We start from the raw sequence: 22,799 nt of genomic DNA, 5'->3' as shown, positions 1-22,799 counted from the left end.
GTGATTAGATTGATAGTGAATTAGTGATTGTAGTAGCGATAAATTACTTGCAGATGAACCAAATCTATAGCACTGCACTCCATTTCAGGATAGAAACTCGTGCAGCCCCTTTAACCTGTGCCGTCTCCTGCAGCGTCCAGTTTGCCAAGAAATCTCCATGACTCGCAAGATGCGCCAGGTACCGGTAATGTGGTGGTTAACTAACGCGGTTGCGTGAGCCACTGCACGTCTGAGAAACCAGAGGTACCGGGTTCGACTCTCGCTGTGCCGGTCCTTCTTGCCAGGGCGGGAGGCAGCTGACGCCATATAGTCTGAGCAGCTGAGTTCAACGTCAGGCTCCAATGACCACGACGAAAGGTACATCAGGCGTCACTAGCAGCATGTTGGGCATCAATGCGCGTATGTTGGTGTTTTGCGGTGCTAAGATCCAGCACCGAATTTGTGTCGTTCGGAGGTTGCGAAAGATGTCACGGCATCAATTACAAGGGCACAATTTCAAACCCAGTTAAGGGGGCTCATGAGTTTTGTGTCTGCTGCTGACTGGCCGCACCGCACACATTACACGCACGCTGGTTGCTTTTTGCTGACCCCGGCGACCCTTCAGGTCGAATGGGGCGCCCTCCCCCCCCCCCCCCACCCCCAGACGCCTCAGGGGACACGGCATTGCGGCGCAGTCGTCAGGGGCAACGATCAGCCACAGGGGCGAAAGGTCACGGGGTCGGCATGCTGGAAAGCCCGGTGTATCACGGGCCTCGGGCGGTCCCTGTTCGGGGTGTGACGTAACACTGGTGAATCCACAATCGCCTGGGGATTGAGTTGGAAGCATCTGCCATCCAAGTTTCAGCAATAACATTGAAATTGTTGCAGGGAGGCTATGCGTAATTTCAGCGCTTGACAAGGGATCAATTAGACAATTCTAAACGAAAAAATGAATGGTAGGTCAGGTAGCGGAGTTGTGCTGCCACCAGTAAAGATGGCTTAGGCACTCATGTTCCCACGAAGTCATTTCCTTCCTTGCATTTAATTGCTATGATAGAGCTCATCGATTGGCTTCACTTTCTTTAAGTTGAGGTAGGTAACACAGCATGAAGTTATGTCACCACCATTATATAAGAACAATTAAGTTTTTAGATTACCGTTAGAGGTTACGCGTCGTTAAGCGACACGCATGGAGCTTCAGTGATTCTTCTTGACCTTCACCTTCGCACGCTTCACCTCCTCACCTCGCCTCACCTCCTCACCTCACCACGCTTCACCCGACTGTGGTGTGAAGTCAGCATGACGGGCATAACGTAGGACTGGGCTACTGCTAGTGAAGTGGCCTCGCCGGACGTGCGAAAACCCTGGTTTGATTCCATTCCACTGGCGCGGGATTTGATTCCCCCGTGATTCCCCCTTCCTACCCAAGTGAGAAACAAGCAACACTATACAGCCTCAGCTAATGAGTGCATGGTAAGCCCCGACGAAATCGTGTCCGATTAAGCAGCTTGATCTTAACCTTGCACGGTCTCAGCCTACGCGACTCTTCTTGGCATCATGAAATGACGCTCTGAAGCTTAAAAAGGCACTCCTTTTATGGAGCCGTTGTCAGGCTGTATAGCAAGCGTTACTTTTGGTAGAGAGCGCGACAATCGTTCAAAGATGTTGGTGATTTTAAGGAGCATGATGATTTAGCCAAATTTTGGGTGATTCGTGACGTCACTAGTGACCTCACGAGTGACAGCACAGATATTCCCGGGAAAGACTGGTAGGACATGACAGAGCGAGCTTTGATCCTAGAAAGCCTTGCCAGTAACGTAATGCTCATGCGAACTGTGTCACTACTATCAGATTGTGAAATTCGATCTCAACGGCGTAACTTTGTGACCTTTGCCGCAATGCTCGGCACGGCCTGTCTCCACCTCCGACCTCATCTCACCTTGAGCTAACCTTGAACAGCCTTTGCCACCTGACGCATGCCATCAAGGTCACCCCCGCCAGGGGCGAAAATGGAGTATGTGCGACTAATAGCGACTCACACGCAGACCCTGTTGCGGGTCGGATGAGAGGCAGGCGCTCTAACCGATTGGGCTACCAAGGCGGGCGATAAGCTGTTTGAGAGGCTCGCTGTTTGGCAACATGCACCTGGCATCATCTGACACCTCACTTATGCATCTGGTAACATCACCTACCAGTCGGCACCCACCCGTTGTCGCTGCCTGAGCAGTTACTTCTTCTCTTGCCTTGGATATAACCTGACTATAGCTTAATTCCCCCTGAGATCCTCGTATTCCCCGGGAATTCCCCTGGGTTGGGAACGTCTAAGCTGCACTATGACTACGATGGATCTTTGAAAGCGCTTCTGTTCTAACAGAGATGGGAAAGGATCACTACAGAACAGTAGACAGGAAGACTCCACGGTCACCAGGAGCAGGGCACTGATCAGCTGACCGAAGCGTAACAAGATGACCATCAGCTGGGTGACGACAATAAAAATATATACAACTGACTGTCAGCGAACGATATCAAATTCGCACATGGTAAAGGCAAAGCTCATCATGATGCGACATGAAAATTGTTTCGCAGCCACACCGCAAGGATAACGTCAAGGCATCGAGTTATTTTAAGAGTTCTGCAGCGTCCGTTGTTATCATGATACCAATTTCACCTAAAAACGTGCAGGTCTCCAAGGGACAAACACCACGTACGAGTATCATCGTCCATTTAATAGCTGTGAGTTCCGACCCAAATCGATATAAATTGATCTTGCGACAGCTCCTCTTCACAAGTCAAGGCGCACTTTCAAAACGGCACGCCAAAATGACACGCTTAAAGAAACCATGACACTGGACTGACGAGAGAAAAGATAGCACGCAACACTGCTACTTTCGTGGCGTGGTGACACAAGAGCAGCCTCAAAGCACTTGAAGCCGTATGCACCAGATATGAAGATCCGCCAATTAACAGACAAGGGATATGAGGGACAGGCTCTCACACTATGATGGTCAACGCCTGATGCCGAACGTGTAATGTGGGGCTAGAAGCCAGAGACAACGATAAATTGATACTTCCTTTGGAAACGCACCGCTTGCACGTGTCCGTGCGCGCAAGTGATTTCAAATGACTTTAATTGTGAAAGTGTAGTGTGAAATCAATATGCAGTTCTAAAATATTTGCATACGGAGTTTCATTGCATGTTGCATGGACATGAGTGATATCGGTGATATGGCCTAACGATGCTTCAGGCATGCAGTCTTGTTTTTTATTCAGTGCAAAATGTGTAGGAATGTAGTTCATGACCTGTCCTGATGATTATTTCAGGAGTAGCAAAACGCTAACGGCAATGAAATATATATACATACATATATATATATATATATATATATATATATATATATATATATATAGGTGTGTGTGTTTTCACCTAATGGCAGACACCAGGTGCTAACGTTCATATATGCATATACATATGTATGTGTATGTATGTGTGTACGCATGTGGGTATACTGTTATGCAAATGTTCTTGTAAATGACAGGATGTTTATGCAATATACCCTCCTTTAAATTCACATTCAATAAAGACTTTTTGTCTTATTAGAATCACATATGATAAATCTCAATATCATCGCATGGTTTCGTCCGACATAGGTCATTGCCAGGCAATGACAAACGAATATGCCATTCAAATAACAGGGTATACTGTGTTTATCTGGAAAACGCTTGGTAAAATTACGATAAGGCAGCAAAAAGAATGCCGCAAATTTGACGATATTGAGAAAAAAACATCAGATGTGATGAAACTGATCCACTAATAACTTTCGGCATGCATTTACGTACAAAACAAACTGCTCTGAACAGCACAATTTCTCTTCTTGGTAAATAGGCTCCTCAATATGTCATTGTTTGATGATGCCGCCATGCCTTACATAACAATTGTGAGCCAATTGACGACCGTTATGTCTGGAAATCGTGCTCACGAGCGCTAAATGTGAACGATTCGATAATTTTATGTTTATTGGCCGTGTTCGTCACATGGCCAAATAAATGACACATTTGGAATGACGTCATTATGACGCCATGAAGGCCTGAGTACCCTAAAATAGCCTGCCCGAAATAGTCTTTATATCTTCGCGGGCGTATAGCTCAGAAATAAGACGGGCCAAGTCTTAAAAAGGGCAGGGCTGTGAACTGAATCAAATGATCTTCAACGTGGCTGTTAGTTCAAAACCTTACAGAAGTGCGGAACACTCTCTTGAATTCTGTAAAGGTCAACTGCACACACGAATCTCAATGAACCGACCACAGTAGTTCGGAGAAAATTATGGGAAGCCCCTTTAAAGCTCCCAAATAAAGTCTCCGTCAGAAATCGTGGCATTCTGTTTGCAGGCGGTGGACCGCCAAACAGGCGGAGTGTGTCCCTGGCGTTGAACTGTCGGTTGGATCACCGGGTGGTTGTCACGGATGTTCACCGCCTCTAGGACTTGAAGCTTCCGCCAGTTAGAGCAACGGACGAGGACGGCGGTGTTGCCTGCCACCCGCTGCCTGCTTAGTTGTGTGTTGCGGGCCCCCTTGAGATGGTGATCAGGGCCCTCATTGAAATACGTCTCCCGAGGGCCGTGGTCGTGTGGCGGTGCCTTCAGCTACCGCTGGGTACAGTCAGGTACGTAGGCGCCCTTCAGACGGCGCGCACGGTCACCTGTTTTGCAGCGAAACTGGTACATAACATTGGCCATTTTCAGCAACCACGTGTCTCAGGATGAGTTTTTCTTCATTACCAGGATGGTCACTTAAGGACTCGAGTATAGATGACGAGCTAAATTGCACTTTGAGGCTGAACAGGAGTTTGGCAGGAGCTTGATTTTATCAGGATGTTTCGACTGATCTTCTCATCCGTCTCTCAGGCTGTTGCCACTCGATTAGGATGGAAAAAGGGGAGTTGTTTTATCTCGTCAGGGACTGACTGTTCGGACCGAGCTGCAGCTGATTGTGCTGCTGTATTTGAGCCGGATGTCCTTTTCGACCACGTGCTCGCTGTGCTCGTTGCCAGCGAGAAACTGGCGCACTCGCTAGAGTTCCTGATGGTCCATCAAGAGCCATTGATCACACGTACCATCCTACATAGGCCACACGACTACGACCCTCGGCAGTCGCATTACGATGCACCTGCGAGATGGAGGCCCCAATCGACATCTCAGGGAGGCACACAGCACAGAACCAAGCAGGCAGCTGATCATCAATACCACCGTCCTCGCCCGTTGATCTCACTGGCGGAAGCTCCAAGTCCTAGAAGCGGTGTACATCCGTGACAACCACCCAGTGATCAGCCGACAGTTCAACGTCTGGGGTACAATCCGCCTGTGGGGCGATCCGCTGCCTGCACTACTGAATGTCTAGATTTCTGACGGAGATTTCATTTGGGGGCTTTGAGCGAGTTTCTCGTCGTTTTGTCTAAACTTCTGTGATTAGTTAATCGCGAACTTTGTCTGGGATCGGTCCTTACTGAATTGATGTCTTAATTTTATTTCACTGAAGGAGATGCAGATAAAAAATGATGCGATGATATTGGAATATTATGTCTTCTTGTCATTGTCCGGCGATGTCCTATGTCAGCCGAAGCCTTATGGTCATGTGAAGACTAAATGCATGACATTGAGTCACATAACATTAAGTGTGTTCGTAGGATTGTGAATTTAAATACCGATATATTGCACAACAACCATAATGTCATGGACAACAGCTTTTGCATATACCTATACACACACGAATATATATATATATATATATATATATATATATATATATATATATCAACACGAACAACAGGGGTACGATCGTGCAGTGGGGTGCCAATATCAATAAAATAGTACAACAGGTCAAAATTGTCTCCTTACGGTTTTTGCACTTGCACTTTTTGATGAGCGTCTCATCTCTGATGTCCTCGTGGCATGACTTGCAGTAGTACCACGCCCTGGAAAATACCATCAATGAAGTGAGAAAACGTAGAGACCAGCACACCCCAAAACGCAGATAGTGCTTCACACATGCTTGCTGCCAATGGTTCGCTGGACTGAAAGCCAACTAGCTGGCTTGTTTCCGTTAGTCCCGCTCACTAAGTGGCTCGCGTCTCTCACTAATCGGTAGTCTCTAGATAAGCGGCCGCAGTTTATAGCTAAGCAGTCCTAATCTCTCGCTAATCGGTGGAGTCTCTAGACAAGCGGCTAAGCGATCGGAGTCTCTCGTTAGTCGGCAGTGTCTCTAGATAAGCGGCTAAGCCATCGGAGTCTCTGGTTTATCGGCAGAGTCTCTAGATAAGCGACTAAGCAATCGGAGTCTCACGTTCATCGGTAGTCTCTAGACATGCGGATGCAGTTTGCAGCTAAGCGGTCAGAGTGTCCCGCTGTGCGACCGGATCGCCCGCCTCTGAGGTCTGTACCAATGTGGTCAGATACGCCCGACATTCGTAAGTCGACTCGTCAATACCGGCAACCCAAGGAGATGAACAGCAAGAAGATGAGCCGCAGTGAGAGAAACACAAGCGGCCGTCGCTGACTTAAACGCAACATGGCTGTTACGTGTCGGGATAGGAAAGGTGGCGATGCAACACACGTGATGTTGCCGTTTTCCGTTCTGTTACCGATGTTGCCGTGTTTCGAAGTGTAGAGGCACCGTTCGGGTGATCGGGATAGTCTAAAAACGTTGCTCATTTTTGGCGCAATTTGAGTGTGTGCGCACAACGCGCTTTGCACCGCTGTTGGTGATTTTTTGCGAACTAAAAGACTTGAATGGAATGGAATGAAATGGAAGACTTGAATTATAACTGCATACTTATATATTTCTGGGGTGCTTGGTAGCACCTACTTCACTGGTGCTGCTTATTTTCCCACGTTCCGACCGCGCTCCCTCTCCATCTGACCTCAACATTGACCTGACCTGCGCGCCATCCGCTCCGCCTCCTTTGAGGGCAACTCACCGCTTCACCTCGTCCGCGGACTGTGCGATGAAGAAGCCCTGCGTGTTGGGCTGCAGCTTATTGAACCGCGGGTTGATGGCGATCTTGCTGTCGCCGCCGTCCTCGCTGCGGATCTCGATCGCCAGAAGTAGCAGCTTCAGCTTGGAAAAGCACAGTCTGCGGCGTGACGGTGGTCTAGTCAGCAGCCAGCGACCGTCAGCAGGAAACCCAGACGGATGACGGCTGGCCCCGGCCGAGCAGCGCTGCCGTTTCATTCCGTCTCTACACTAGTCAGGGAATGGGTGGCAGCGGTGATTCCGTAGCATACTATGGATAGTGGAATGGTGATATCCGTAGCGTTGTATGGATAGTGAAATGCTTGAGGCGTAGGCCCCGTTATAAGCAATCATAGAAAAAGCAACACAGGTTGAATCAGGCTCAAGATTAGGCCGCAGACCGAACGGAGTAAAGTATTAACGGCGTTATTGTCAGCACCTAAGATTTCCGCATTTATTTCACAAGGCGTTGACCAGCTGAGATCATTTGGCGTAAACAACCATCACTCTAATGCAGCAAGGAAAGATAAACTTTTGGGCGTAAGCCAGGCTCGAACCCACGATTTTCCACGCGCCGGCGCCGGTCGGATGTTCTTCCAACCGGGTTTTGCTATCCCTGCTGCCTCCACCGCATCACCAGGGGCAGCCACAAACTTGAGATATTGCGCGGCTTAATGTAGCATGCGAATGCAAAAACATGTGCCGAGAGATGAGGGAAGACGTCTGAGAACAACATCTACGAGTGGGAACATTCAGCGTATGTTGCATCTGGCAAGAACAACGGGTCCGGTTGCATGCAGCAGCACGTAAAGCGCACCATTACATTTGTGAATGAATGTGAGTGGTAACACAATTTAGGTCGTGTTATTCAATTTTATCGGCATTGTACTTGACCACGTCGACAGCCTAGCATCGGATACATGCACATGCGCATGCGCACAGGCACCATGCGTATCCAACCACGACACCGATAGCATGAGCAAGAACAGGCGACACCGCCGACGCTGACAACAGCTCTAAGCCATCAACGACTCCATCCGCACTACAGCAACACTACTGGCGACTCGACTGGTGCGGGAGCACAACGGATGACGTCATCGACACGCGTCACCAACGACACCTCCGTCAGCAAGGCAAGCGTCGCTGGCGATGACTTTCTGGACTCACTCGGACGCGGCGCGGAATGACATGGCCACAAACGAGGCACTCAGCGTCTCCGTGTACATCTCGCAGCCAGTGCCCTGCAGGTAGTCGTTCTGCCACGCCTGTGTGTCTGGGGACTGGGGAGCGGCCCGTCGTCAGCATCCGTCATCGGCCGTGACGTCACGGCCATGACAGCCGTGACGTCACGGCTCTGCCTGGAGTCGCGAGTCCGCGGACTGGCGCAAGGACTGGTGCCTGGCTGATTCTTGTGGCGACCAGGATGGTTGGCCCCGGCTCGTGCGTGAGGCTGCTGAAAGACTGACCCACTGAGAAAACAGCTGCTGATAAATAGGACAAATACAGCTAGTGGGAAGAAAGACTGACCCACTGAGAAAACAGCTGCTGATAAATAGGACAAATACAGCTAGTGGGAAGAATTCAATTGAACCAAGTGAACTTAAAGGATCGCATGATAAGAAAATGGCCAGAAATTTAGAAGTTTTCTCGAAATGCGTCCCCCAAATGTTTTTCAGGCCCCTTTCAACGACGACCACGGCGTCGTTGCGCTGCCAAACTCCACGGCGGCCGAGGGCGCACAATAAGATGCACAAGGCCACAGCGTCCCCAGATGGAAAAAAGGGGCTCAAAACGGCTGCGAGCACGCAGGAGGCCAGCAACAGCTGGACGCCGGCCAGATCGAAAGCCAAGACAGCTGGTGGGTTCAAGAAAACTGAACCATTCAGAAGGCCCCTGATCTTAAAGCTTAAATTCATGAAAAGCATACAATTTCAGTAGGCACTAGCGCCATGAGGCACTACGGGGTTCGCGATGAATACTTATTATTAAACATGTACCGGAAAGTCCAAGACTCGTGACAGTGAAGAGCACCAGCCCAATCACGGGCCTTCAACCTGCGGTCTTCCCGTTCTAAGAGCTCCTGGACCTGCACCTGAGTCCTCAGGGTGGATCCCGTACTCCAAAATGTCCCGTGGGTATAGCATCCTGTATTTTTTGGGCTCCACGCCGCATGCCTGCTATATAGGTTTGCGTGCGGAGAAGCGAGCTCAACCATCAAAGCAACGTCGAGGATCTTCTCTCACACTTTCTCACAGGTCGGCAGCTTCTCACAGGTCGGAGGATTCTCACAGATCGGCAGCTTGTCTCAAGGACGACACGTCGCTTGCACATAAACTAAAAGAGCGCACAAGTCTAAAAGTACTGCGCTGCTGACTTGGCAGTCATGGAGGCCTGGCGATGCATTCAGGTGGAATGGGAAGTCCTCGAGGTTTTTGCAGTGGTCACTGATCACTAGTGACTCGGTGTCCTCTCCCGACTGCCCTGCGCCGGGCGGCCGGCAGCCACCGCCTCATCACGAGATAGACGGGAGATCTCGCTGTGCTGTAGAGGCGTGCTCTCGTCTTCCGAGACATGATATCTCGACCTCCCTTCTCTCTAGAATGAGATCTCGATCTCCCTTCTCCCTAGAATGAGATCTCGATCTCCCTTCTTCCTAGAATGAGATCTCGATCTCCCGTCTTCCCAGGCGAGAGACGGGAGATCCGCCGCGGCTCCTGCACTGCAGACAGGTGTGGCCTTTCGGCGGCTTCTGCACTGCAAGCAGGCATGTCCTTCCAGCGGCTCCTGCACTGCAGGCAGGTGTGGCCTCCCCGTACTCTACTTCCATGACTTTGAACGGATTGTCGCCACGTCCGCAATGCTCCTCTATTGCTCATCTTCTCTGATGCAATCACGCAGACTTCATTAACGTCAACTTCATCTGCGTCCGACGCGTTCAACACCGTTCTTCCGCGTCGACGCCGCGTCATCTCGCCTCGACGATGATCTCTCACCGTGCTGGATGCCTCGATATCAGACCCGACACTGACCGCATTCTCACAGTCAGTCATGCCTGACCGGTAGTGGGCCAGCCAGTCGGGACTGAAGGCACCTCATTCACGACCCCCACGATACATCAGAGCTCGACTAAACAAACGTTATCGGCGGTGACCTTGCCAGGTCACCGCGGTTGACCGCCAGAGACCGGAGAGCAAAGGACACAATGCGCCTCGCAACACCATGCATAAACTATGGGTAAAATAGCTTCACATTATGGGTAAAATGGCTTCACATCAGGCGACTCATCTCGCGAGTGTGGTTAAATTGTTCATGCGTCGCTGGTGGCGACTGCGTTTAAGTATGTAACTCGCATATCACATGGTAAGTATGAGAGCGAGAAGAAATTCTTTGAAAGTTGTTAGATGCACCGACCCCAATGTCCAAAGGAGAGAATTATTGGCATGAGGTGTGATCAGGTGAATTAGTTGTTGCACAGCTTGTTATTTTTTCATGCCACGTGATACGGTTTTTTTATCACGCATGCCGAACATAAAAAGCGATGGAAAACATTCATTCTTACTTATAGGTCGCACGTAAGGCTGACAGTCAAAAGACTTAGGAATGGCGTCGTGGTCGAAAATAGAAATGTAAATAGGGAAGATTCCACCACAGAAAAGAATGTGGAAGGCCACCGTGAGATAAGGCCACAGCACACCCAACAATTCACTCGTTCGAGCAACGCCAGCTTGTAGCACGTAGCAGTATCACAAACCAGTCACGCCGTTTGCTACAGCGGTAATTCTGACGCGACAGCTCTGGCAGTGACTCTGACGTCATAAAAACGTCCGATGACGCAATGAAACTGGTGTAATGAAGACCATAATTTTTAATAACCAAAACTTTGTAATCTATGACAGTCTTTTGCACTCACAACCATAACAAAAGTTACGAGCAAGCTTGTTCCATCATATCTGGTTCTTGCCCTAATGTCGTGAAATGCGGAAGAATCCCTTTAAAAAAGATACTAATTTCAGCATGTCACGAAACCTTCCCTCCACCAGAAGCCACCACCACCAGCGCTGCCACCATCGCTCCCCCAAGCAGGTCGCAGTTCAATCCGCGCCATGACCAGACACCCAGCCAACCAAGGAGCGCAGCACACCCTGGCACTTACTGCGCCGCCTCAGCAAAGGAGAGGTCGGTGAACGACTCGCTCAGGGTGACGTCATATATCTCCATCTCAGCACCACGCAGGTAGTGTCTGAGCCAGTCCTCTCTCTCCGAGCGCTAAAACGCCGTCCAGGGGTCACGATCAGGTCAGGACCCGTGTACAGTCACGCCTCTTGTATCAAAGACGTTATACATGTGGCGCGGTGAGGGAGGGCCTTCTCCAACGACAAAACAAAACACACGCGGATCTTTTACAGTGGACCAAAATGTCACTTTAACAGGACTGCCACCGCAACCCTTACTTAAAGGCCAGGACCCGTGCGGTAAATGTTATTATGATACGGAGAAGACAGAAAAAAACATCCCACATTGCTCTTCCTCTGGCAATCGAGCTTTCTGCAACATCTTTCTCCCGTTCTTGTTCATCGAATCAAGCGAGAGTGCAATAGTAGCCGGGACCAGGTTTCACATCCCTGGAATTCACCAAGTTGTTGAGTGTATTTGCGAGGAACATTATTGGCATAGATAAGGCAGTAGTAATAGCCTTATTCCTGGGGGAAAAACCAGGAGAATGGAGATATAGATGGGTTGATATTTCGGCAACATGCCTTCATCGCAACAATAGCAAAAGTTACAATAACTTCTGCCATTTTTTCGATCAGAAGTTACAATAACTTCTGCTATTGTTTGATATAGGCATGTTGCCGAAATATAAGCGCGCGCACACACACACACACACACACACACACACACACACACACACACACACACACACACACACACATATATATATATATATATATATATATAAATATATATATATATATATATATATATATATGTATGTATATATATATATATATATATATATATATATATCCAATCCCCTAGATTTTCACCGAGGAATAAGGGTATTAGTGCCGTCTTAACTCTGGCATTCACGTCTCCACCGGCTCGTCCGGCACGTACGTGCAGTGCGATGGCCGCGGCCACGTCCGCCGCCAGATAGGCCACCGATCTGGTGAGGCGCGCCGCCAGCAGGCTGGTCTGCGCGCTGGCCGGGACCATGTGGCGCTGCCGGAGGAGCGACGCGAGCCGGGGCAGCTGCCGTCAGTCGGCACGGACAACACCAGCGGTGCGGCCGGACAGGCTGAGAAAACAACAGCTGACTGCCGCGAAAACAGGCGGCCACGTAAACAAGGGAGACGCAGATGAAGAACGAAAAATACAAGCCGGGAGCGGTATGAGCTGTAACGCATGATTAGCTGTGAGAGGTTGGTCTAGAAGGGCCGGCGCATAAAGGAAACTCACGTGTTAAAGCCATGCTGAAGGGCTTAATGGCGAAAATGAACACCGCTGTTTCATGCACATCAAAATAACTTTTGGATCGCGGCCATACAGCCCCTCTGAATAGTCGTGGGAACGTCGGAGGACACGGAGCCTCAGCCATGCTCCATTTGCACCTTCCGGGAGTTTGGCTGTTGGTGGTGCCTGCGCCCCACCCTTAAAGCCTCCATAAAGGGCGTTGTCCCGCTCAGTTTGCAAAGGTGCCGTGGCTATGAGCGCCGGCTGCCCCGGCGCTCCGCGAGGGACACAAGACGCTGGTGCCGGCAGAGTCCAGAGCATGTTGGGAAAGAGGTTCTGGTGCCGGCAGAATTCGAAACATGTCGGGAAGGAGGTCATCACTCTGGCGTCATCTGGAGCGCCATCTGGGACGCCATCTCTGCACTGCGAGAGGCACAAGACCCTGGTGCCGGCGGAGTCCAAAACATGTCGGGTAAGATACTCTGGTGTAGGCAGAATCCAAAACATGTCGGGAAGGAGACCCTGGTGCCCACGTAGTAAAAAAATTGCTGGCAAGGAGACCCTGGTGCCGGCAGAGTCCAAAACATGTCCGGAAGGAGATGATCGCTGTGACGTGATCTGGGTTGTACAGCCAAACACAGCTCTCGTCAAATACATCTGGCGCGACCATGGACTTATTACCCACATGGGATGGGTCGGATAATGTTACAGCAGCTCTCTCGCCCGCCTTGTTCAAATACTTCTTTCGACGGACACCAAAGAATCCAGCGGAACGCAGTTTGATCATACTCCAGTGTTACTGAAAGGAATGCATTCCACTGCATTCTACGTCCGTACCTCAAATGCAGTTAACTTTAAGCCCTCCCGCCACACCTGTGACAAATCAAATGTGACGACTAGCTAGAGACAAGACACGCCAGAGACAAGGCGAATCTCTAACCCAGCATTTTAAGCATATAATCGAAAACATAATGTTTCAGTCAACAAGAAGCACCATTTGGAAGGTGTACGCCAGTTGTTATCTCTGCGACAAAGTTCTGCTCTTGGAAGCCAGCTCTGTTCCGCTTAGCATCGTAGGCGACCTAGTGCCGGAAATTAAGTGTAGGTCTCTAAACAGTTTTGCCAAATGGTTACGTTAATTATTTTTTGTAAAATCAGACCCGCGAACGCGGAAGTGCATACTTAAGCAATTGTAATTCCGTACATTGTAGGTGCAAATCAGTCTCCGAACATTTGGTCACAACGTTGAAAACGAGTTCTAATGTGTGCGCGGACTAATTTTCACATTGCCATCACTTACAACGCAAATTTCCGGCGCAAACGTTGCTTGTTCCCCTTCTTTCGTATTCTTACAGACGCGTCGTGGGCCGGGGAAGGCCGGGGTGACATGCTCCAAGATCGCGTGCATCAACCAGAACACGCCCGGCCACACCATCCGCCCATGACCTCTAAATGACCATGACCTCTGACCTATGACCTATAACCTCTAATTCGCCCATGACCTCTGACTGAGCCACGACAGTCTGGGCCACCTCGGGCACGGCCGATCGGTCGTGCCAGTCCCCTCTGTACGTTAGGGCCTGGTGCTGCCCAACAGGCCCCGCAGATCTATGTTTCTAGCGCGCTCAGGCGCCTTACGCGGGGCAAGGCTGGAGGGAGATGTGCCGACAGAGGGGCAGCAGACTCGTCATACACCAGCCTGCACATATGCCAGACAAACACATGTTCCTGTTATGCATCACATCGCGACAGATGCACGGAGGCCTGTGAAACTGCGTGGACTTTTAGGCGACAAACCATCGGAATGTGTTTGCTCGTGGGACAGAGAAAATGCGATTCCAATAGACTTAAACGCTCTACCAGTTGATAGAATAATTACGGGAATTTTGGAGCACGTCATCAACACAGGAGTACTTTCGAAGCATTCGTCACATTTCAATTCGAACACGTCCGTCTCGCGACGTGGTACTGTGAAATTTCGACTCGGAAGGGAATTACGTCATTGGAAAGAACAACCCCATCCCCAATGCTCCTTCTAAGCGCATTGATGACAATGTCCATGCTGAGCTTGAGCGGAGCTCAAGCTTACCTAGCGTTGATCTAGCGCTGTCACGCTATCAAAAGCGTTGAGAAACGATCGCTCGTGGAGGGATGAAGTCGAGACCAGCACCTACCGTCTTGAAGGAACGCATGGCGAAGAGGTTGGCCATCATGGTGGAAAAGCCCGGCGCCAGACAGCTCTGCGCGATGAAGCCCAGCTTCAGCTCCGCCAAACAAATGACGTCATCGCCTCGCTTCCAATCCCAGCTGGGAATGTTGAGCAGGTACGCCTGTAGCGGCATTCACGCGTCAAGTGACGTCATTTCAATCCCAGGTGGAATGTTGAGCGCTTTGAGCGGCCTTAACGCGCGAAATAACGTCATTCTAATCTTAGCTGGGGATGTTGAGCAGGCACGCCTGTACCGGCGTTAGCGTGTCATATGACGTCATCAGTCTTTCCAACCAGAGTGCGGGATGTTCGGCCTGTACCTCTGTGGTGGGATAAAATAAGTCATATGTGACACTGCCACGCTTACAGTCCAACGGGATACGCTCAACACATATGCCCGCAGCAGTTTAACATTCACATGACGTCATCACTGCATATTAGCTCCAACAGCGGGCACTCGGCAGCTACACCCGGGGCGTTGAGGCTGGCACATCATGCGAGGTGTGGCAGCACCTCCGAACCTAGCCGGGGCATACCTCTGGCCGGCGCTTTGAAACGGAATTACACGTCACATGACGTTACCATTGCACTTCATCACAGCACCATTCAGTAGCCTGATCATAGGAGAAGACTTCCAGCAAAAGCCCCATAATCGCTGGTGGGGTCCCCCAAAACAGGGCGCAGCGGACTCCAGCTCTAGATGTTACGACATCCAAAGCCAAGGTGATCGTGAAATTGAACGTGTTACTGGCCTGTAGGTGAAACTAACTGTACATGGTATTGTATGTGAACCTGCGTAGTCCCATGCGTGCCACAGTACGTGTGCGTCGTCGTCTTCAGCATTACCACGCAGTGGACTGCCACAATCCCACATCAACTGGGCGTCGATGCCGTTGCTGGTGCCTGCTTCCACTGCGCAGTGGTACATCTGTCGCCACGTTGTCATGATTTTACATAAGCTAGATAGCATAAGCTTCGTTCATGTAGTCACCTGCTCATAGTCACCTGATAAGCTGTCGCCATGTTGCCATGATTCTGCATGAGCTAGATAGCTTCGTTCATGTGGTCACCTGCTGACAGTCACCTGATACAGCTGCCGCCACGTTGTCACGATTCTGCATGAGCCAGGTAACTTCGTTCATGCAGTCACCTGCGTTGGCAGAACCGTGAGCGGCGACACAATAGTCACCTTGTTGTGATACTGCATCAGCTGGATGATGATGCGGATGTCGTCGCTGTAGTTCTTGATGGAGATCACCCTCATTATGTTGGCAGCATCCTCGGCGTCGGGATCCTGGCAGTATTTGTTGGCCAGCACGAGGCATGCGTCAGCTTCGTGGATCTGAAGGTCCCGACGCCACCGACATTGGGTCAGGCCTTGTGTCGCAGACGCCGCACTAGGCGATAGCACGTTCGACATTGAACCGACCCACAGCTTTGTGAGTACCGCCTGAGCTCGACGGCAGTTTAAAATACGGATAGGCGATGTTTGATGAAGCCGAGTGATATCCGAGCATGCAAAGCCAGCCTTGAGTTACGCGAGCGGGCTAGCTTTAAGCGCCGGAGCGCAGCTGTTTGCTTTAAGCCGTTAAGCGCAGGAGCGAGCCGTTAAGCGCACTTTAAGCGCAGGAGCGAGCCGTTAAGCGCACGTTAAGCACAGGAGCGAGCGTGTGCTCTAAGCCGTTCGGAAGCGGGAAGAACACGTGCTTGAATCAGTCGACATGCGAGCTAGTTCAGCCTACACGGAGCAAGAGGATACCCATCAAGAGATGCCAGACAGGAATAACGCAGCATATATAAACCGCATACACTTTGCGGGTTAAGCAAGGTGATGGCGTGGCGCAGGGCATGCCGCTCCATGGGATGCAATTTATGGCGTTCGTTATTAATCGCATGTGCATCCGACGCATAGCTTGACTGATGTTTTTCTTTTTTTACTTCGCCACTATCCATTAAAAGAAGCCTCGAGCTGGTTATGGAGTTGGCTCCCTAGCATTGAGTCATAAGTATGAAAATGAACCGCTCTTCCTGTCAGTATGGCAAAATACTTCGTCGCAACGATGATTTGATAAGGAAACGTATTTGGTGACGTCAGCAGGCAGAGAACCATTGTTAGGAAAGGCCAATACATCTTCCACTGCCCGCTAGCTCTCTTCGTGCAGCAAATGACATTGTTGGCAGCATTTGACAGGAATGCTACCGACAGACAGGAATGCTAGGAATGCTAATGATGTTTAACGCTCATAACGGGCATTGACAATGTAAATTACGAAGGTGTGCAAAAACGTCATGTCAAGTGGGAATGGACCGGAAATCCCAACAAGCAACTGCTTGTCTGAATGTTTGTGTTGGGGTAAAAAAGCTGAGCCTATAGTGCTCCCGCGTGAGAGGTGTTGGTTCGATTTCCGAGTGGCGCCATGGCCGAAGATCCCTGAAGTTCACGTGGTCACTACAGTTGATCGGGCTTCATAAAGGTTGTGCTATGCGACCCTTTTAAGGACAATCTTAAGGAGATTGTTGTTCTGAGGGTGCAGTGCCCCGAAAGCTCAATGGATTACCTTTCACTTATTGAGCTTGTGATTGCGGTGACCATGTGATGCCACTTTGGCACCATGTGCGTTATGTTTCTGCTTGTCTGTATAACTGAGAGGGCATTCGGGAAGACTTGTACGTAAGCCGCAAGACTGTTGATGTCTTTTGCCTTCTGATGTCCTGCATATTGTGGGCCAGTCAAAGAGTATGGGTAATTCGGAGCGTTGGCATTTGTCACTGGGGCATCGGTAGAAGCAAATTTATGGACGGGGTCTTGTTTGTTCCTGTCGAAATTTCGAGAGAAAGTTTCAAAAGCATACTTCGAAAAATTGGATCAGCTAAAAAGGAGCAGAAAATATTTCGAAATTCAGTTTCCAAATGTTCAGGTAATGTTTGTCTGACCGTTTCTGTGCAGGGCTTCCCTTTCAATACGTTATCTCTGGTGTGGCGGCTGCTGGAAGGAATGCTGGCTGACAAGGATATACCCGGCGTTTGACAGAGTGCGTAAGCATTCGTCCCATGGATGAGTGTAATAATGGACCTGTGGCGCCTGTGACGATTCAAACATGACGCCTGCCCACTAACTTACAAACACATCAGCAAGCAACGCCTGTCAGCACGTTATTGTTATTCCTTACAGACCACTAAAACTGTTTCGTTTCAACGCTAACCGCGGATCTGGCCGCCGCACACTTTCTACTTTTCATGGATCTTCTTTGCCTTAGTTAAACCTAGCCCACTTGGTAACAGCCAAGCACATTTGACATGAAAAGGCGCCACGAAAAGCAAGCTGCCATATGCATCTGTGACACAAAACTGACCTTGACTCTCTGCAGGTCTATTGGGTTCATAATGCTGCCTTGGAAAAACTCCACCGTGGTGAAATGCCTCTTGAGCAAGCCCTCTAACTCCAAATCAGGAGGCTTTCTGCACGGATGAGTGGAAATGTCACCGTTAGATGGCACCACCATCACGGCACCGCTATCCTGGCGTTACTGTCACCACAGGCCACCGCCAGGGCGGCGACACCGTCACCACACCCAAGCATACGCACATGCACACACAGATAAGAGCAGTTAGGCGGCATACTCCACGCATTCTCGAAACATACAATCACGTGTCCTTTGAAGTCCACGGAGCCAGGGACCGGGCGCGTAAGCGCTGTCAAAGGCGCGGTACCTCGTCTGGCAACTCTCGACCAAAACCCAGGATTTCCTCATTACGACAAGTAAGGAGATTTATGAGGGTCACTGTGATAGGTCACTAGGACGGAGTATGACCAAAACTCATGTGGCATTGTCGCCTCCAAAACCAATTGGACATCAGTCCTGAGCGTTTAGAATGGCAGAGCAACACTTCGCGCCTTCCTCCCAAAGCATAAACAATGCTTCTTAGTTGGGCGGGGGTGTGAATACGGAAATAACAACGCGTGATTCTACTATCAGTCTACTGCCACCGAAAAAGAGCGTGAAAAATGTCAGACACAGTTTCAGACAGCAGTGGAGCTCTGCTTGTCAGCTCCACCGAAAGCCAGACAGCTTTGCACAAATATTTGCAGCTAAGACAGTTCTGCTGGTTTTATTCCTCGTAGAACAACCAGGAAAAATGAGAGGCGGTGCATTGATATTTTGGCTTCATACTCTTATCGAGACGAATATGACTATTCATATTCATTTCCATGAAGGCATGTAGCCGAAATATCAATGCACATATTTCCCCCTTCTTCTGGTTATTCTACGAGGAATAAGGCTTACAGTGCTGTCTTACCTATATGAATAATTTTTCTTTTTGAGACATTGTTTCCATTCCTTAGAAGTTGAAAACAAAGAAATATGTACCTTCAGAACATTTTGCTCTCTGCAAGGTTTGAACAATCTAAAATGTGAGGACATCTGTTTTCAAACAGGCACATTTTGTATATTCAGCCAGCGGCAAAAGGCAGAGGCTATCTTGCACTACCATCGTATGTCTGATATGACTGGTAGCCAGCTTTCCAATTATGCATATCTTCGGTAAACATACTTTTTCAATTGGGAGTGAAGCTCCCGAGAGTCCCCTCGGGAACCGCTAGTTCGTAAAATGGGACACTACGGTGTGCTATGCTGGACGCTATGGTTTTTTGCATTTGGTGAGAGGAGTGGCGCTACTGCTGCCATCCCGCCACGCGGTAAGGATGGTGGTTCTAGTCCCTTTTATCCCTCAATGTCTTCCATCACTTCAGCATGGGCCAACGTATGGCATGTCGCACGGATTAACTTTGAAGCTCAATGTGCCCCCACCACCGTAAAAAATGATCCATCCCTGTTCACCAATTACAACGTACTGTCCCTGGCCGCCAGTCGTTATTATTACGACTCCCACTGTTACCAACGCCATTACCGCTTCCCCGAGCCCACAGGCTGTTTTGACAGAACGTTTTGTAATGCACCGAAACTATTCCCGGCTCCTGATAGAGACACCGCACTATAGCTGTGGCTCAATGTTGAGCATCAACAGCGCCGTGAAGCTCTGCAACACGCTCCGCTCAAAAACAGTTGTTGTAACATCTTGCAATACGATGTCACATTCAATGCTAAGGAAGGTAGTGTCTTCTGGCAAGTGCACAAAATGATTATGAAACCGGCCAAATTTGCTTAAATCATAATCATGACAAGGGGAGGCATATCAAAATGGCCGAAATCATGGGAAAATGGCATTTGGGAGTAGCAATGTCTACTTTATTGACTCAGCCCCCCTCCCCCCCTACCCCACCGATATTAGAAAGGGGACGCGCCTGTCCGTCAGGATACAAACGCGTCGTTTCCAAAAGCTCCTACTCTGATTGATGTGTCGTGGAGAGGTACATATGTCTCAACGCAAGCAACAAATTTCATCTAAAACAAAATAATGTATTTTTGTACTCAGAATGAGCACACTGAAGCTTAACTAATACCAAGAAAATTTATAATGGTATGAGACATGTTGATAGGATGAGAGACTGCTACGTTGGATATCTGTCATTGCTGCAGCCCAGTCCGTGACGCTCCGTAAATCTTCTTTTTGACGATGAGTTACTTTTGTGTGACGGGCGAGCGACGCGATAGAAGCCACGTGCAATCGATCGTCATGAAATATTGCTTTCCGTATGTCCTCGATGCTAGTGATGTGGGTGCTTCTTTGATGCTCTTTTACTTGATGCGGAAGCTTGCAATGTTTGATAGCACATCTAAATGTCACACATGTAGGGGATCAGGTTAATAATTTTTTCACTTCGCAAAGGGCCTCCACATATCCCAACTCGTTTTTAAGAAAATGCGTAGTGACCATTGTCACTTCATACACATGTGCATCACTCAGGACAAATTCCCGCATGACCAGCCGCTTAGCAGCGTCGTGTTCATCTCTGGCGAGCGAGACCGCGACGTCACACCTAGGGGAGACATACCTGCTGCGAGCGCAGATCGTTCACGTTCATGATCGAGCCCACGAAATAGCTGACCCAGCGGTAGTGACGCCGCAGGAGGTGGTCTAGTTTCAGGTCCGGCTGGCGACTACAAACAAAACAAAAACAACAATAATGACAACAAACAAGCGGTTACAGCAACAAAACGAAACCACACAAAAGCAACAGCAATGACAACAAACCGCTACAGCAACAAAACGGGAGAACAACATCAACAAAACAAAAGTCTCACAACACCAAACAACAAAATAAACAAATGAACCAGACAACAACAACAAGCAAATGAATCAGAACCCATGATGATGGTTTGGATTTTTGGGACGCGCCGACTGTGTTGAACACAAGCCGCCCATTTGGACCAGACCCAAACGTCATCAAAACAGACATCAAAAGAAGGCGATACTGACGAGCTGCACGATCTAATAGCAACAATCAATAGGGGGCTCTGTCATAGTGTGTTGGAAAAGTGCCCTCGAAAAACAGATTGTGAACAGAGCAGGTTTCGCACCGTCGACCAGCAGAAAAAGAGCTACCTCTGTTGCATCTTGATAGCAAAAGTGACAGAGCGTTTGCGCGTAAGTTGACATAACAAGCATGCCATCGGCATCCATTAGGTGCTCTAGCAGGTGCACCTGTACAATTGTATCTCGTCCAAAGCCATCGGAGTGATTGACGGTCATGTCCCCCTCGCCAAAAACCAACATAATAGCCGTTTCCACGATGGATCAATGCAGTGAAAAGTTTTCTCGTTAAGGTAAATGTTTCTATGAAACTCAAGTATATGCTTAACAACCTTAGAAGGAAAAGATTGTCAACATGCAATTCTACTGACATGCAATGAGTAAGCTAAGTGTACCTAACTGAGAGCGAGTTTTTTGTACTTAACGTGACCCTTCCTGGACATTTATTCAGTCATGCCTTCAGTTCACTCCAGTTGTAAGAAAATACTAGGCCTGGCAGTCAGCAATGTGAATTGGTCGAGGGCGTTGGATGCGGCCGCCCCATTGCTTACATGGGTGTTCTGTGGAGCGAGGCGAGGTTAGAGGATCGTTTCATTCAAGGATCCTTCATCTTGAATCATGTTAAGGTATTTTTTAAGTCTGTAAGCTTTGTATGCACTGTAAGCAAGCTCCGAAAGCACTGTATGTAAGCTCTGTAAGTACTGCATACCAATGAACATGAACGCTGCAAGGAAGTTGGACCTGGTCCGGAGTTGGACCTTGTTTGACCTTATGTATTTCCGAGATCATGACTTAGGAACCTCAGTTTTGGCACAAGTAATTTCACGTACAAGCTAAACCGCCCTGTGAATTTATTGTCCCTAGCTATCTTAGTTTCCGATATCTCAGAGGGTCAATTTGACCCCCCTCCCCCCGAGCGAAGCTTATTCAACCAGCCAACCGGGCCCGCATTGAAACCGACTCAGACGCAGGACATGGCATTCGAGTTCCCGCAATCCACGCTGTTGGCCGGTCCGCAGCAGAGACAGAACCGCGACGGTTTCGGTGGCAACAGTTCCGGAATCGGCACGGTTTCGGCATTGACAGACCCGGAACTGGGATGGTTCAGTTCCGGTGGGACAGTTCCGGTACCGGGACGGTTCCGGTGGCAACAGTCCCGGAACCGGAGCGATTCCGGTGGCAACAGTCTCGAAACCGGGATGGTTCCGGTGGCAACGGGCCCGGAACCGGGACGGTTTCGGTGACAACGGTCCCGGAACCGGGACTGCTGCCAGGAACCGGGAGTGCACCGCCAGTGGGAGGGTGGGTATGGCAGAGGGAGCAGCGAGGGACCGGCAAACGACACAGGTACCACGAGGCCTGCAGAACAGACGAGCTGCTCACAAAATCTCCAGACCCTTTAAATCGCCAGACCGAGCTCCGTCAGATCACACAAAACTCTCGGCGGGATTAGCGGCTTAACATTGGCTGTTTCAGTCCAGCATAACGCCTGTTGTCAAGCACAGCCAGCTTGCGCCGTCCAATGATACTTTTCTAACGGCACCAAATGAGCCCCCTACTTTAAAAATTGGCGAGCTCGAGGAAGATACTGACAGCATAATGTCGTGCCAAATCCAAAAGCGGGAAGTCCCCACGGACAAATATGGATGTAAAGTGGACTGACCCCCAGTGCAGTCGGCCCAATCCCTCGCATCTACCCACACTGACGGCGACAAGT

At 49.5% G+C, this 22,799-nt stretch overlaps 1 protein-coding gene across 8 annotated transcripts in view; it reads right to left on the bottom strand.

Annotated features, from left to right (window-relative positions):
• The window catches only part of slo (calcium-activated potassium channel slo), a 97,558-nt gene that overhangs the window by 35,683 nt on the left and 39,076 nt on the right, over nt 1–22,799 (bottom strand). For 3 of the 8 annotated variants that reach the window (XM_037225933.1, XM_037226304.1, XM_037226374.1), the window contains 6 exons: nt 20,604–20,709; nt 15,837–15,989; nt 14,613–14,768; nt 8,152–8,264; nt 6,950–7,105; nt 5,871–5,947 (listed from right to left, as the gene is read on the bottom strand). In XM_037225933.1, coding sequence (XP_037081828.1) covers nt 5,871–5,947; nt 6,950–7,105; nt 8,152–8,264; nt 14,613–14,768; nt 15,837–15,989; nt 20,604–20,709 — 761 coding nt within the window. Of the gene's footprint in view, nt 1–5,870; nt 5,948–6,949; nt 7,106–8,151; nt 8,265–14,612; nt 14,769–15,836; nt 15,990–18,000; nt 18,107–20,603; nt 20,710–22,799 lie in introns of all 8 variants that reach the window. The other 5 variants (XM_037225857.1, XM_037226235.1, XM_037226167.1 and 2 more) reach the window with 2 other exon arrangements.

The sequence above is a fragment of the Pollicipes pollicipes genome, unplaced genomic scaffold (assembly GCF_011947565.3).
Source record: "Pollicipes pollicipes isolate AB1234 unplaced genomic scaffold, Ppol_2.1 Scaffold_1600;HRSCAF=1878_pilon_pilon_pilon, whole genome shotgun sequence".
NCBI lineage: Eukaryota > Metazoa > Arthropoda > Thecostraca > Pollicipedomorpha > Pollicipedidae > Pollicipes > Pollicipes pollicipes.
Note: the sequence above shows the minus strand (reverse complement) of the source record. Positions and strands in the feature narration are given on the sequence as shown.